Source organism: Muntiacus reevesi, chromosome 7 (assembly GCF_963930625.1).
Source record: "Muntiacus reevesi chromosome 7, mMunRee1.1, whole genome shotgun sequence".
NCBI lineage: Eukaryota > Metazoa > Chordata > Mammalia > Artiodactyla > Cervidae > Muntiacus > Muntiacus reevesi.
Window position 1 is genome coordinate 27863270 of NC_089255.1, and position 16627 is coordinate 27879896.

The following is a 16627-nucleotide window of genomic DNA, read 5'->3' on the forward strand; positions in this document are numbered from 1 at the left end:
CTCTGTCTCCCTTTGGGAATATTGATGTGGATGAGGTCCAACTGGCACCGTTCTCTCTTGCTCTATTTTCAGCCACTGCCCCCCCTCCAGGCTATTTTGGGAGCAGGAAGTCATTTCTCCCTTCTGACCACCACCCCCCTCCCCAACCATCCCAAACTAAAAACCCCCAGTGAAACCAACTCAATGATTGCCACTAAAAATACTTAAAGATTTAGCAGTGAGTTGATTCCACATCATTTGTAATTGGGAGGAGGCAGAATGGATGAGGAGACAGCAGTGAGTGCCCACTGAGGCAGGGGCTGGGAGAACCAAGGCTAGATATGGATGCTAATTGCCTCTAAGTGTCTGAGCCATGAAGTTTTCCTACAAAGCCAGTGATGTTTGAATATTCCATAACCTGCCTCTTCCTCCCCTGTTCTCTGCCTTTATGCTTCTTGTTCATACTTAGTCACAGAATCCCTCTGACACACACTCTGTCACCTCCACCCCTCCGCGTCCCTGCGTCCCCCACACAGGAGGTCGTTATCTTCCTTGCGCCTTCTATCCCACCCTTTTTCTCTGACGCTCCTGCTCTCTGCGGCACCGCCCACTCGGCCTCACATTTTCTCTGTTACCGTTCTCCTACCTCCAGTGATTTCTGCTCAGAAGCAGCAACCCTAAGGGCTTAGCAAACGCCAGTGTGTGCTGGGAAGGATAACCAGGGGGCCTTGTGGAACAGATGGGAGTTTGACTTCGTAATTCACAAGAGATGGTTCACAATGCAGGAAGCAGTGGGGAAATGCATGGAAGAGATGGAGGGGGTCATTTCTCTACTCTTCGTGAGTTTTGACTTAGGAAGGGGAAGCTCTAACACAGGGGTGTGATTCTATTAGATATTTCTCACCTGTCCCGTGTGCTCTGTCTCATCTTTATTAATCAAATACATGAGGAAGAACCTGGAACAAGGAAAAAAGCTTTAACAACTGAGAGAAAGACAGTATTAGATACTTTGGTTAGAAAACTAAAGTTCATTTACTGAAGTGAACTGGGGAGAGGATCAAATATATTGTTTAGCATCACGTTGACCACTGTACCTTTCAGAATTGGGGAAACGTGGTGTGACAACATACACCATTATTTTCTAATACTAATATACATAAATCTCAAAATGAGCCTTTCTGTGAAAAGAGGCCCTTTAACGGGTGGCTCAGACGGTAAAGCGTCTGCCTACAATGCAGGAGACCTGGGTTCGATCCCTGGGTTGGGAAAATCCCCTGGAGAAGGCAATGGCAACCCACTCCAGTACTCTTGCCTGGAAAATCCTGTGGACGGAGGAGCCTGGTAGGCTACAGTCCATGGGGTCGCAAAGAGTCGGACACGACTGAGTGACTTCACACTTTACTATCACCAAACCTTGAGCTAGGATCACTTCTGAGGAAGCATTGTAGCTACCATTTTATTGTTTTTAAAAAAATCCTAATATAAACAATAAAATGGTAGCCGAAACTCTAACCATATAATTTTTAGTTGGCCAGTTTATCCTCTTACAGGAATGCAGAATTGAAACCATGTGTATCTCAAAGATATGTCACAGAAAAGTACTGGGTCTCACTCAGTTGCCCTGATTTTTCCAAAAGTGTATGTTGTTGTTTTTCCAGGCAACGGGGGTAGGCCAGTGTAGTTTCACTTGCTCTAACCAGGAGGCTTGTGTCTAAGGTTTGAGTACGTCTGGAACACAGAATCATGGGAGGCTAGGGCCTGCCTCTCAGCTCACATCATGCAATCTCAGAGACAGCATCCAAGGGGATTGACCTGTGCTCTTCAGGAAAACGACCGTGAGGCTGGTGAAAGGAAGAGAAAGCGTACATAGCATCCTTGGGAGGGTGAGGAGAGCTTAAGCCCCAGATTTTGAGTTCTCCCAGGATATTCTTAGGTTTACAGTCTCAGATTGTGGCCCACAGTGAAGCAATAACTACGTTCCTTCCTTCCTTTTATCAGACTAAGAAAGGAAACGTGACCGGTATCTTGTCATATAGGACCTTACTGCTTTCCTAGCACATTTAATTCACAAAGCACAATTTTCAGGGGCGGGGGAAGTTTTAAACATGAATAAGACTGGTTCTCTCCCCTCAAGATTGCTAGTGGAGGGGCACAGAGAAAATACACTCTTATGTACAGAGTGCCATGGGAAGTACCTTCCAGAGTCCCAAGTGTTTATCCACAGGCCTGAGATGAGCCACAGGCCCATCTTTTCTAGAAGTACATCCATCCTGATCACCTCCATGAGGATGCAAACAACGATGAACACTCATGGTGTGAGGAAAGGTATGCCCAAGTGATTTTTTTTTTAAACCTGTTTTTGTCTTAAACTCATTTTAGCAAAAAGACATTGTTACTTCTCTTTGACAGTAACCTCCCTCAGTGGCAAGGCCCATTCTATCCTAAAGAAAGATTCGAGTTTTCTAAACAATACAGGGTAGACACAGAGGGGAAGGGCCAGGCCAGTTAGCAGAGCCCAGCAGTTTCTTTTCTTGAAAATGATGATCACTTACAGAATCTGAATTGTCAGGTGATGCATATTCCCTGCAAATTCTATAAGTTTCCTAGGCAGTCTGTGGCACACAGTAGACTCTGAATACCTTCTGCCCGAATGAGATATTTATTATTTACCTACTGGGTGCCAGGCCTCAGGTGCTGAGATACAGTAATGTGGAAACACACACATCTTAAAGAAACCCAGCCTGGAAATTAACCCTGGAATCCAGCATCGTGCAGGTCAGGGGCCGCCTTGACAAGAGCAAATAGGAATTGGTGGGGAGGAAGGCCAACTGCAGGGGAGAGTGAGTGAGTGTTGTGAGAGAGAGAAATTGGAGACTGTGAACAGGCACACTTTTCCATTTTTTTCTGGAAGAGAAAGAAAAGTGGGGCCATCACCATTTTTCTTTGTTTAGGATTAGGAAATATAAGGTGCCAGGAAAAATCCCCAAGAGAAAACCTGCTGGAGGTAAAAGGACCTTGGGAAGGGATGAGATCTAATTCCAGGTGGAGAAAGCAGAAACAGTCTGCACACATCTAGGAAGACAGGAGAGGCAGGGTATATGGCAAAGATACGGCTCAAGGGGACTCCTGCAAGTTCTTTCCTAATTGCTCCTACTTTCCAGAGACCAAGGAGGAAAAGACATTAGCAGAGCGCGAACTGTAAGATGTTCACTGCATTTAACTCACTGCTCTCCCCCCAGCCCCGTCCCCGCCTCTGACCGAGGATACTCACAGGTAGTTGGCTAAGTTGTGCTCTTGTAAGGTATGTGTTTCAAAACCATGAGGGGTCGTGTCAAAGTAGTCATTGCCAATCCCACAGATGAAACATTTAGTCTGAGAAAAATAACAGAAAAGGCATGAGGAGGCGTGACATTACAGGCAGTTGGAAAAAGGGTGATGATCTCTAACTGAATTGAGAGATACTGAAAAATATTTCCCTTTCGTGCTTCAGGCTGTTAGTCACCTACTCCACCGTCTCATGTACCTAGCTTCTGGCTAGCGCAGGGTACCTGCTCTCATCTAAGCATGGGCCATGACAGAGGCGGGTAGGGCACCGAGGGTGGAGCAGAAGAAATGCCCAGAGCTGGTGCATGGGCGCAGAGAAGAGGACAGGCACGGAAAACAAACTTGGGTAGTAGTTTTGCCTAGGGCTGAGGAAGAGCAGAACCTTTTGTTTAAAAAATCCATTTGCTGTGAGATAGAAAAATGGAGTTGGGATTAGTAGAACGGTAGGTACCTCCATATCCTCTCGTACTTGTTCCTGCTGGTCTCTCAGCTCCCCGAAAGCATCAATAATAAGACCTGGAATTTTAAATATGAAAACAGAATGCTTTGCATAACTTGTTTAGTAGTTCAGAGCAGAAGTCACTTTGTTTAAAAAATAAAAAGGGGAATGATGAAGCTGAATGATACAATTAAACCAAAATCAGAAAAAAACAAAAACAAAACCCACTTGTGTTTTCAGATGCTGCATCCTGGTTAATCACTTTTCCTGGTTCCTCTCCACCTCTCTGCAATATTTGATGCCAACTACTCACTCCTTCTTGACTCTTTCTTCTCATCCTTCCTTCCTTGTCCTGCTGTTTGCAGGGCTGTTCCTTTTCTGTCTTCCTTATGCGCTCTTCCTCTTCTAGCCCCTTAGGCACTGATGTGTATCAATCGGGGTTCCTCCTCAGCTTTTCTGCTTTTAAATCTCCACACCCATATCTTCAACCACCACAACTAATGGATCCCATTTCTTTTATTTTTGCATTCATTAATACTTATTTTATATGTCCTTATTTAATATTTTTATCCTATACCATTCCTGATTTGTCTCCTAAAAGACCTATTAGAGTTAACTGCTTGTTGGTCGTCAACACCTGTATGGCTCATAGGTCTCTCGACTTGGCATGACTTAAACTAAATCTATCACCATCATTCTCTAATTCCTGACAAGCTACTAACTAGCATACCAGTACCTTTCCCTGCGAAGAAGGAAAAAAAACATGTCACAGTCTCATAGCTCCTCTTTCTGCTCCTTCCCCACCCCATTGCCTGGGAGGTAAATGACCAGGGCAGAAATCATGAGGGCCCATACTAGCCATAAGAGATACTTAAGAAGTAGAATAAGATGGAAATGATCAATTCAGATTTGGCAGTGAAGGAGGGTGGTCCTCTGCAAGGATGTTCAAGTTTCTTGTACTGCCTGGGTATATCTTTGGCCTTCTATATAATAGATGTCTAGAAATGTCTTGTTTGAATGAACGAGTAAGTGAATGCACAAACCTCTTTACATAAAACAATTAAGTGATAGATGCAGAAAGGTAAAGAGATCTAGACTCAGCCCCGTGCACACAACATAACGGGGAAGCATACCTTGGATGATGGCCAGCAGGATGACAATGACGAAAAAGAAGAAGGTAATGTCAAAAACGATGCGATACATTTCATATGGGTCCCCAGCAGGGTCTTCAATTTCATCACCGATGCCACCTCCAGCTCTCACTCCCACGTACATGTGGAACAGGTAACACTAGAGAAGAAAAATCATGGCAATTTGAGTAAATCATTTGCTGTTATGGAGATGGTCCGGTCATTCATGTAATCAAAAATATGACTGCCCCGAGGCAGGAGAAGGGTACGCTTCACAATAACACATTCATACTGCTAACTCTGGGCTTGCACCCTCTGCTGTCTATACAGATGGAAAGACTGTTGTTCCATGTAGCCTTTAAAAGTTTTTGCTCCTTTTCTAAAAAACAGTTTTGAACTATTGGACACACACATGAGAATTCACTCTAGGCGTGTATAAGATAAAAGGACTTTCGGCTCTGAGGAGGATGGCATAGGCCAGATATGAATTTTATCTCATTTAATTTTAAAGTGCCAGCCTCCAGGAAAAGGCTCCCCTCCTCCTGCGTTCTCCGCACACCCAGGAGCGCGGGGCTCCCCACAGCATCTCCTCCAAGCTGCATGCATGCACCAGGCAGGGCTCACAGACCAGGCTGCCCCCTGTCCCTCCTCCTGACTGGCTGTGATGGGTTCGGGATGCAAGTGTGGGAGGCAGTCTTAGGGCTGGTAAATCAAAACCAGGGGCATCACAGGGCCTGAGCTGGTCACACTGGGGCTTCAGCAACTGTAGTGTTGCTGTCTCATGGGGTGCTTGCCCTGAGAAAGTATATGGAAGGTTTTTAGCCAAAAAGTGCCTCCATTTTCTGGAGAAAGGATCACAGTGGGGGGTGGGGGGTGGGTGGGCAGTGTACTGTCACTGGTCTCTAATACACACATTCTTTTCCTGAAATCTGGTTCTTATAAATGTCTAGAGATGCGGCTGCAGCTAGACCCTTCTAGCCCCGCCCCAATCCCACTGCTATGACATCTTCCAGATGACACGTGTTCTGAAAAAAGCCCCACTGGCTTGCTGAAATAAACTGAGCACCAGGTTCATGGGATTCTTTGCTTGCCGCTCTCAAAGGCAAAGAATCCAAACTTCCGTGAGATACAGACATAGGTAACGCACATCTTTACACACGTGAACGTGGACAGATGACGGCCCGCTTACCTGTGTGCTGCTTCCACCTGGACCCAGACAAGCGGCATATCCCACCACTTCCGTCTCTCCAGGGCCCGCCTCGCTTCCGGACCAGACATCAGTATTCTGCTCTCGTCTCTGTCGTGTCTCCACTCTGCCCACAGCCCTGCTCCCCCAGCCAGGCCGGGCGGCCCCACAGGGAACTCACCGTCATCATGTCATCACACTTCATGTCGGGCTCGTCGTCATCTTCACTTTTGTTGTAGAACTTGCGGAAGAAGTTGAATGCCACCACGGTATAGAGATAAACCACCACGGCCAGGAGACCGACGGTCAGGACCAACTGGGAGCAAAGAGAGAGAGAAGAGGAAGTGGGTCTTCACCTTGAAAGGTTGGTGGAGACTCCAAGAAAACAGGAAAGTGGAACGATGAGAGGATGGGAACGAAGGCTGTGACACTCCAGATGCCAAAAGAGAGATGAGACCAAAGAAAAACAGGCTGCTTGGGAGAAAAGAGTAATGATCAGCTCTTACAGACTAAATTGGGTCCCTGAGATTCATATGTTGAAGCCCTAACCCTCAACACCTCTGAATGTGACTGCATTTGGAGACGGGGCCTTTAAAGAGATGATTAAGGGCCTCTAAATGGGTGATTAAATTAAAATGAGGCTGTTAAGGTCGGCACTGCTCTAATCTGACTTGGTTTTTTTTTAACAAGAAGAGAAGGTTAGGACTCGGGAGAGATACCAGGTATGCACTGAAGCATAATAAAGTGAAAAAGCTGCAGGCCATGGAGAGAGGCCTCAGGGAAACCAAGCTACCCACATCCTGACCTTGGACTTCCAGCCTCCAGAACTGAGAGGAAAATCAATGTCTGTTGTCTAAGCCTCCAGTCTTGAGCAAAGTAAGTCCCCTAGGTACGAATGAGTTCTATTCCAAGAGAGTATTTTTTTTAAGTTCAACGAAGTTAGACTAGATACCCAACTGACACAACTGGCTATATAGTACTGTATTTTAACAGGTTTATAATACTTTTCACATAAATAATACATAACAAACACAAAAAATAAGACATTTTAGATTTTATAGTACCTTGAAAAGTACAGTGGTATAGTACAATAGCTGGCATACAGGGCACGCTGACAACTTGAAGGTTCGTATGTAGGGGACTTACTGTATATTGTTACAACAGCCTGGGCAGACTTAACGCCGGGGTGCTGCACGTGTAAACTACAGAGGGATTTAAGGATGAGAAGAGTGATGGCGCTCTGAGGATGGTTACTTTGGTTTTTTACAGAGAGAGCAATGACCTGAAGCTTCATGATGTAGCTGCTGCTTTTTATTTGTAGTTGACGTACAGTGGTGGTTAGTTTCAGGTGTACATACAGCACAATGATTCAGTTATACACACACACACCTACATATTCGTTTTCATATTCTCCCTATAGGTTATTACAAAATAGTGAGTATAGTTCCCTGTGCTGTAAAGTGAGTCCTTGTTTATATTTTATATGTAGTCGTGTGTATATGTTAATTCCAAACTTCTAATTTATCCTTCCCTACCCCCATTGGTAACTGTTAAGTTCTAATGCTGCTTCTAAAGAAACTGCATTAAATTAACACATTTGTAAATCAACTATACAATTAAAAAAAATAACTGAGTCACACTGCTGTACAGAAGAAATTAACATGACACTGTAAATCAACAATACTTCAGTCACATTTGTAAAAAATGGAAACTACAGATTCCTTGGGCTGGCGGGTATCTATCCCCACATCACAGTATTTCATAACTAACCATGAACTGGGTAACTGTCACAGCTTTGGTCAACCATAAACATTCTTACAGTAACTTCAGAGTGACATCTTTCATAACGAAGAAACCTTCCTTGGACCTTTGCTGGAGTCATAGGGCCTGTTTGTTTCTTGGCTTTTAGGAAGCACCATAAATGAGGACTCTAGAAGACCTGGTCATCTAGCCTACACCAGGGAATAGGTGTTGGGCTTCATTTGATGAACATCAACAAGATAAAATCTTTGCCCTCAAGTTGCTACACAAAAGGAAGCGGGCAAGATAAGTACCAGAACTAATATATTCAGTGACTTCTTGAACAATGAATTTAGTAACATATCTTAAATAGCAGACGTCACAGAAAGAAGCTGGTTTAGAAGTGCTAAAGTGCTCTTGGGTGAAATACTTAGCCTCTCTTGAGTCTCAGTACTCTTCTTTCTCAAGTGAGTATAACATCTACTTTGCAGGGTGGTTATGAGCCTGTTGCAACACTAGGCACATGGTACAAGCTAGGCACATTTTTTAAAAACCATCTTGTCAGTGTAGTCAGCAAGCCCATATAAAAAAAATGAGTTGGCATCATCAACTCAATGGACATGAGTTTGGGTAGGCTCTGGGAGTTGGTGTTGGGCAGGGAGGCCTGGCATGCTGCAGCTTATGGGGTCACAGAGTCAGACATGGCAGTAACTGAACTGAAACTTTGCATTTAAGGTGTACTTTTGCTGTATAATTCCACTAAGCCAAATCAACAAAATGTGAGCTTTCAATATCTGAGTAAAGGGGAAGAAAATAATTCTTTTGATTAAAAAACCATACTGGCGAACTGGCATTCCATAAATCACATTTTGGGAGAGGTCACTTTTATAGGATAAAACTTCCCAAGACACACATGGAAAAATAATACACAACGCTATTTCTCTGCAGATTCTGTAAGGAAGAATTTACCATGCTAAGCAAACATCTGTATCACAGGTTCTGTTATCACCTCCCCAAACTTTTAGCTTTTGTGGCAGCAAATGTCTATCTCTAGCTTCCCTCCATTCCTTTTAGTGTCAACCAAGAAACTGTTGCTGCTACCAGAAGCCTCGAAGAAATAAACCATCATCATATCTGATAATCTAGCACCCTTTCATTTTAGAACAATTAAAAGTTCATTTAACTTTTTTTTCTGGTTGGAATTTTCATTTTTTAAGGTGTGCAATGTGATGACTTAATGTATGCATATACTATAAAATGATCACCATACTCAAGTTAATGAACATGTTCATCATCTCGCACATTTCCTGTATGTGTATGTTGAAAACACTGAAGAGCTACTTTCTAAGCAAATTTCAAATATACAATTCAGTAGCTTTAACTGTAATCACCATACTTTACTTTAGATCCCCACTGGCAATTTATTTAATAACTAAAAGTCTGTACTTTTTGACCAATACTGCCATTTCCCCCAACACCCCTTGGTAACTACTGCTCTACTCTCTGGTTCTAGAAGTTTGCCTTTTTTATTATTTCACATAAAATGACACTATACAGTATTTGTCTTCATGTGTCTGGCTTATTTCACTAAGCATAATGCCCTACAGCTTCATCTCTGTTGCTACAAATGACGAAGTTTCTTTTTTATGGCTGAATGATATTCTGCTCTATGTCCATAACAAATTTTGTTTGTCCAAGACAGATATAGGTTGTTTTCATATCTTGGCTACTGGGAATAATGCTGCTATGAACATGGAAATATAGATATCTCTTCAAGATACTGATCTCATTTCCTTGAGAGAGAGCTATATACCCAGAAGTGGAACTGCTGGATAACATGGCAGTTCTATACTGAATTTTTTGAGGACTTGCCGTACTATTTCCCATAATGGCTGTAATTAACTTCACCTTCTTTTCTCCTTCCTCCCAGAAAGATTTAGAGATGTGAGGGAACATGTCTCATTCGTGCGTGGATTTGCACTTAATGAGGAATAAAATGCTAGGGAGTTTGTGGACAGGAGGAGCAATTTGGGAATTTTAATGAAGGATTGACCCTGACAATTCTGTAGTAGACAAACTGGATACTGATGAGACTGGATATAGAGCAATGACTATACAGCTATATATAGACATACACACAAACATGTATATGTAGCTATGTATGTCTGCATGTAGCTGTATATATGTGTGTAGATAAATATCTATGGGGCTTCCCTGGTGCTCAGACAGTAAAGAATCTGACTGCAATGCTAGAGACCCGGGTTCGATCCCTGGGTCAGGAAGATCAAAGGAATGGCAACTCACTCCAGTTATTCTTGCCTGGATAATTCCATGGACAGAGGAGCCTGTCGGGCTACAGTCCATGGAGTTGCAGAGTTGGACACAACTGAGCAACTTTCACTTTCATAGATATCTAAGTCATTGGTTCTTAATTGGAAGTGTGTAGGCTACAGTCCATGTGGTCACGAAGAATTGGACACGACTGAGCAACTTCACTCCCGTACTTCCATCACAAGTACCTAGTGACTTTTCTAAGCACATACACTAATCTAAATGTTAAAGGTTTCTGAATCAAAGTCTTCTGCCTTTTAACTGGCTGCAATTTTGCAAAACCAATCACTATTCATTCAAGCGTTTGACCATGAAAGGTGCATTATACACTACAACACACATCTTCCTGTCATACACTAGTGTACTACCTGTTATTGGTTATGATTGTTCCTATCCGTATCTTGGTCCCTCCCATTCTGCACCAGTATAAACCCCATACCTGTTTGCCATTGTGAGTGACAGATGACAGAATAGTCCTCAGAGTCTTGAAGCCCATTGCGATATCCAGAAGATGAGCAGCGAAGAAAAAGTTGTTGTAGTGGCCCAGGACTGACATGGTCGTGTACCAGGCGAGGTAGAGAAAGGACTGGGGAGTGGAAGAAATTGAGCAGCTTCTCAGGCATTCATGAAACCCACTTTTTCTCATCTTGGGCTGTGAACTGACCCAAGAATTGCCAACCGAAGCCCCCCTCAGCCTTATACTACTGCATGAGAGAGAAGTGTCCCCCCACACCCTAAGGCTGTCTGTCTTCCACGAGAACTCCCTGCGTCTTCCTGGGCCGCCTCCATAGCTTGTTTCTTTGTGGTATCTAATGACATCCCTAGACTTGGGGGCACAGGATTTCACTTTCCCAGATGCCATACTTACATTGTCAGTAAAAACAACCCCCAGCTTCCAGACATGGTACTTCATGTCGATGGAACTTAGCCTAAAGGAGAAAAAGTCATTTCAAAACTTATAAATGTCAAGATTTAAGTGTTTATTAAGGGAAAAAAGGGTGTTTTTTTTTCTCTCTTGGGGTTTAATAAAATCTATAAATACAGCTCTGAGCTTTATGAAGTTGTATCTGTTCACCATGAGAATGAGTGGCTGAATCACACATCCTGAAATTTTAATGTCTTTCTCCTTCAGCTCTATCAGGCATGAAGGCTGTCTTTACATTTTTTTAAAGCAGTATCCCCCCACTACCCCAATATATTAGAACCTAGAAGAAACACTTAGGCTAAATGAGAGCCCGAGCCAACAAAGAGTTTTGCCTCCAGCATAGGGAAGACAACTGGAAAGACAAAGGGTCTAGGCAGCCAGATTCTTGAGATTTAACTCCTAAACTCTGTACCATGACACCAGGGAGGCTGCCTCAGCTTTGGTCTCTTCTACTGGGCTAAAGTCAAGGGCATTTTTGTCCAAACCCAGGAGTTCAGCAATGCGTTCTGCTCCGTAGAGATCTCCATATTTGTTGATCACCTAAAGCAGAGACGAGAACAGGGTGAGCTCAGGTCATGCACCACCATCAGTGTTTTCTCCAGCCCCGATGTCTCCAGAGCTGTGTCACACTCTGGGCTCTTCCAAGGGGTCAATATGAATCAAAATGCAAAAGGAAAATGAAGAGAAAAAATAACCCCCACAGAAAACAGAAGCAATAAAGACAATTAAGTGAGAACTGCTTTTCTGGCTATCATTTTGGAAGGGAGGGAAAAACCTAGTACATAGAAAAGTGATTGTGTTAAGCTGTTTAAAGCATGAGTATGGGAACTAAGCCCCCAAATGACATAAGTTCATATAAAACCCTTTCTGTTGACTTACTCTCCTTGTGATACCATAAAAGCAGCATTAAATTGATCCATGTTTGTAAATGGAGAACTTGGAGAAATTTACATTTCTTTGGAGGTCATGGAATTCCCCTGCCACCCTGACAAGACATACCTTTCTCTTTACAAACTTGTCCCAGTAGTTATTAGGAAAAGATCTGAAAAAGAAAATGAAAAAGGAGATTTTCTTAACATCAAGGCAAGCACATCAAGAAACTTGGCAGTTTTCGAGTGTATGGACCTATGATTCTTTTGGTTTTTGTCCTGTTCATTGAAGAATTCAAGACTTGATTGAAGTTCAGAGTCACCACAGGTCTGATTTCTGATCTCACTTTGTGGTGAGTTCTCATCTGAAGCACCGGAAAAACTACTTTGCATTTTCTACTTCAAAATTATGGTTAAGAGCCAGGAAACACATGTAATAAACCTTCATCAAGTGCCCACTTTGGGCTTCCTTTGTGGCTCAACTGGTCAAGAATCCACCTGCAATGCGGGAGAACTGGATTCAACTCCTGGATCTGGAAGACCCCCTGGAGAAGGGAAGGGCTACCCACTCCAGTATTCCGGCCTGGAGAATTCCATGAACTATATAGACCATGGGGTTGCAAAGGGTCGGACACGACTGAGTGACTTTCACTTTCACTTCAAGTGCCTACTTTACAGCAGTACTTGGGGTAGGTGCTGCAGTCACAGTGGTGGGAAGTGTGGACAAAGTCCCTAACTCTGAAGTTTCCAGTCTGGAAATCCCCATTAGCTAATTTACATGGGGGTTTTCCCTAATGGTGTGTTCTTCTCCTCTCTTCATTCCAGCGTAATTCCTGTGGGGTACAGCTTCCCCCTTCTCCAGGCATCAGATCCCTCTCTTCTTTGGAAATGGTCCCTACACACACCATCCAAACCTTAAGCCCACAAGGGAACTTCTTTCTTCTGCTAGGCAGCTTGTACCAGCTCCACTGCAAATAGCTTCTTATTGTTAGAGTCAAGAAAGAACTGTTACTTTCAGGTGTGTTGGCAGAAACCATTTAAGATATTTTGCTCCTATCTGGAAAGATTAAATGTTACCTGAGAGGTTCCATGTGAGTCTAGTTTGCAGCCAAGGAACCTCTGCCCTTGATGCAAGCATTCTTACTAATACCTTCATTTAAGTCATTCTTGTTAGCTCTGGAACACAACAGTCTCCTACTCTATAGAGGCCACCCAAGCTGGTGATGAGGAAGGGGGGGGAGGGCACCCTCTGTCCATGGACCTTTCAGAATAACCCTGAGCAAATGCCATCTCTCCTATGACAGGGTGGCAAATCTTAAAAAAATTTTTTTTTGGATATTTGAAACAGTCTCACTCTTAAATGTCCAAATGATTCTTAAAAACAAAAAACAAATACTGGGCTTACAAAGTAAACTGCTAATAGATTTTATCTATGGAAGATGGAAATAGTTATTTTGATTTTCTTCTTTGTCCATTTTTCTGCTACTTGATATTTTTCATGTCCTATATTTAGAACCTAAAATAAACAAAACAAAAATAAGCCACCCTTCCTCTATCCACACTGATGTCTCCTTTCTCTTAAATCTTATACAAATGGTCTGTAACATACAACTCAGCCTTGGCCACATTTTGGCATAAGTGGAGGATTCCACAAGTGATGTTGAAGGGCCGGTGACAGAAGGCTCTGGTCAAGCCCCTTTCACAGATGTGATCTTATTTTGATCTGAATATTCTTGTACCCTGACTAGACATGTAAGCTCCTTCAAGGTAGAAAGCATAATTCCACTTGGTAATAATATTCCTTTAAGTGAGGGGTAGGCAAAGAACATTCAGAAAGGAAATGCATAAGTAAGTGATACATCTGTATGTGAATGGTCAAGAAAAGTAACATAAGAGGCTCAATCTCTTCGAAATTATGCACAAGAAATTAGCAAAATGCACAAGATGTTATTACACACCTACCAGATTAGCAAAGTTATCTGAGGACAACAAGAGCTGACAAGGAGGCAGAGAAGCAGGAACTCACTCAGGGTGCTGGTTTAATGTAAATCAGGATAAATGTTTGCAGATCCTACTAGTCAGCAAATTTGTCTCCCGGTCTCTAGTCTAGAGAAACTCTTTTACTTGTGCACCAGGTATAAAAATATTCTTTAGAGCACTGTTTGTAACAGCCACTTGTTGAAAACAGCTCAAGTATCCACTGTCAGAAAAACAGCTAAATATACAATAATATACTCACCGAATGGAAAGTGCCACAGTTTTGAAAATGACCAGTTACAGACACACACATCAACCTAGCTGAGTTCTTGAATGGGGTGCTGAGCAAATGATTCAAGTGACAGCACAGTGCGTATAGTTTGATTCCATTTATATAAAGTTCAAAACTAGTTAACATGAAACCGCATGTTTAGGGACACATACCTAAGGGGTAACACTATACATTAAAGCAAAACAATGAGTATCACTAAAATTAGGAGAGCGGTTAGCCGGGGTCTGGGGAGGACGGGGAGGATAATTTCTAAGACTTCAAAGTTTTCATTGATGTTCCAGTTTTAAAGATTTGTAGTTCATTTTATTACTATACTTTACAGTAGATATGCATTCTATGTCTTCTTCTATATGTATTTAACAACATAAAAATATGAAAGCTCTCTATGACATAACAGTTAACTTTAAAAAAAGGTTACAAAGTACTACACGTACAATGATACCATTATTGTGAAGAAAAAGGTTCATTGAATGAAATGTTTTAAAACAGCTGTTCTCCTTATACATGCATTTCCCTATTCACGGGTATTTCAGCCACTTCAAATAAATGTTAACAACCATCCTTGTCAAAACAGTTTAGTGTACTTGTCTCATTATCTCCCGAGGATAAATTTCTAGAAACTGCACTGTCTTTTTACTGGGACTCTTAGGCCATATCATCTTGTGCCACAGACACAAGCGTTAACTGATAAATGATCTTTCTTTGGTAAGCTTTCTGTGAGTAATATTCAAAACTTTTGTACTATAATAACGAGGGCTCAGAAATGAGTCATAGTATAGTTTCCCTTAGTTTTAAGTGGGAGATTGGCAGTGACCTGCAGGTAGAAACGTGCTTTTGATTTGCAGGCTCTCACCTTTTTTCCCCTAATAGTCGAGCCTTCCCTTACTAGGGACTATTTTACAAAGCTCAGCAGCGCCTTTGCAAAGCTGCATCTCTCAATTTGCTTAACTAACTTTGGATAAGCAGCATTTTCTTCCCCCAAGGGTCAGGGCTGCTGCTTCTAGATGTACATATTTTATTGGTGCAGCCGTGTTTCAAAAGTTACCTTTGTTTCTATATTCAGCCCTGTTGCTTTACTTTTCTTTCAGCACATTATCTTACATCTCTCATTTTCCCTATTGTGATTATACTGGCATTGGAGCATCACCTTTGCTAATGGTTAACGGTCGTTTCTTTTCTAAATTTTTATTGTGGTAAATAAAATATGTATAACTTTACAATCTTAATCATTTGACTATATTTCCCGTGTTGTACAATATATTCTTGTAGCTTATTTCACACCTGAACGTTTTTACTTCTTACTCTTACCCCTATATTACCCCTCCCCTCTCTCTTCTCCCCATTAGTACTCACTACTTGGTCCTTCTATCAGTGAGTCTGCTGCTTTTTTGTTATATTCACTAGTTTGCTGTATCTTTTTAGATTTCCACATATAAGTGATACCATACAGTATTTATCTTTCTCTGTCTGACTTATTGGTGATGACCATTTTTTTGTTTAACAGTGAAAGGAAATGTACAGCCATGTGACATCCCGGGACTGTAGGAGGTAGTATTCTCATCAGTCTACTAGCAAAGAGGAAACTGAGGTTTATGGAACTTGATTCCCTTGCCCTGGGTCACAGAATCTAAGTGAGAGAGCTGACTCAGTACTCAACCTCTCTGCCTCCAGAATCAATGCCTTTTCCTACCACATTAGCAATTATACACATGCCTACCAAGAAGGCAGGCTTAACGCCACAGGTCTTAACATCATCACCCAGATGATCCTATTTTAGCTGCCCATGAAACTGCTTATTAAATTATATTGGGAGGAGTTCTGGTATCCACTAGGCTATCTGTTTAAGGAGAAGACTTCTGAGACAGTGCTGTCACAGAACTGCTGTGCCATTTAGGGACCCTGAAGAAGCTGATCAGCTTGATCTCCAAACTCCTCGGCCAAGGAAACACTATGACTCAAACATGGAAAACTAGATTAAGTAGTATTGTGCTGGACCATCTGGTCTTAATTAAATATGCTCAGCACTTTCTGATAATATCCTCTGTCTGCCATTAAATGCATACCAATACATACAACTGTTTGAGGAACAAGATGCTACTCTGTGAAAAGGCAGGGGAGAAAACAAGTCCCAGAAATCAAAGGAAGGCTTATATTAATCAGTCTCCAGGGCTGCTGGAAAAGGTATTATTTACAGTAGAAACTCCTTTTTCCTTTTTGGGGTGGGGGCAAAACTTACGGCGTGTTGATTACCAAGCGATCCCACTGCCCCTTGATGTCATCTTCAGAAGGCTGTTCAGTGATATACAGGCCATCAAACTCCAGCTTCCTGGCAATTTCTTTTTCTCTCTTGAATACGACCAAAGGGACCTAGGAGCAGGAAGACACTGTACTCACAGCAGACTTTCTAACAACAGCATCCTCTCCCATGCATATCT

The 16627-nt window shown here is 42.4% G+C and overlaps 1 protein-coding gene across 1 annotated transcript in view; it reads right to left on the reverse strand.

Moving 5' to 3' along the window:
• The window catches only part of RYR3 (ryanodine receptor 3), a 368483-nt gene that overhangs the window by 1201 nt on the left and 350655 nt on the right, over positions 1-16627 (reverse strand). The window contains exons 94-103 of the mRNA XM_065942024.1: positions 16429-16559; positions 12054-12096; positions 11467-11594; positions 10998-11058; positions 10569-10715; positions 6240-6374; positions 4876-5032; positions 3755-3819; positions 3251-3351; positions 884-935 (exon numbers count right to left, since the gene is read on the reverse strand). Of these exons, the coding sequence (XP_065798096.1) occupies positions 884-935; positions 3251-3351; positions 3755-3819; positions 4876-5032; positions 6240-6374; positions 10569-10715; positions 10998-11058; positions 11467-11594; positions 12054-12096; positions 16429-16559 (1020 nt within the window). The remainder of the gene's footprint in view (positions 1-883; positions 936-3250; positions 3352-3754; positions 3820-4875; positions 5033-6239; positions 6375-10568; positions 10716-10997; positions 11059-11466; positions 11595-12053; positions 12097-16428; positions 16560-16627) is intronic.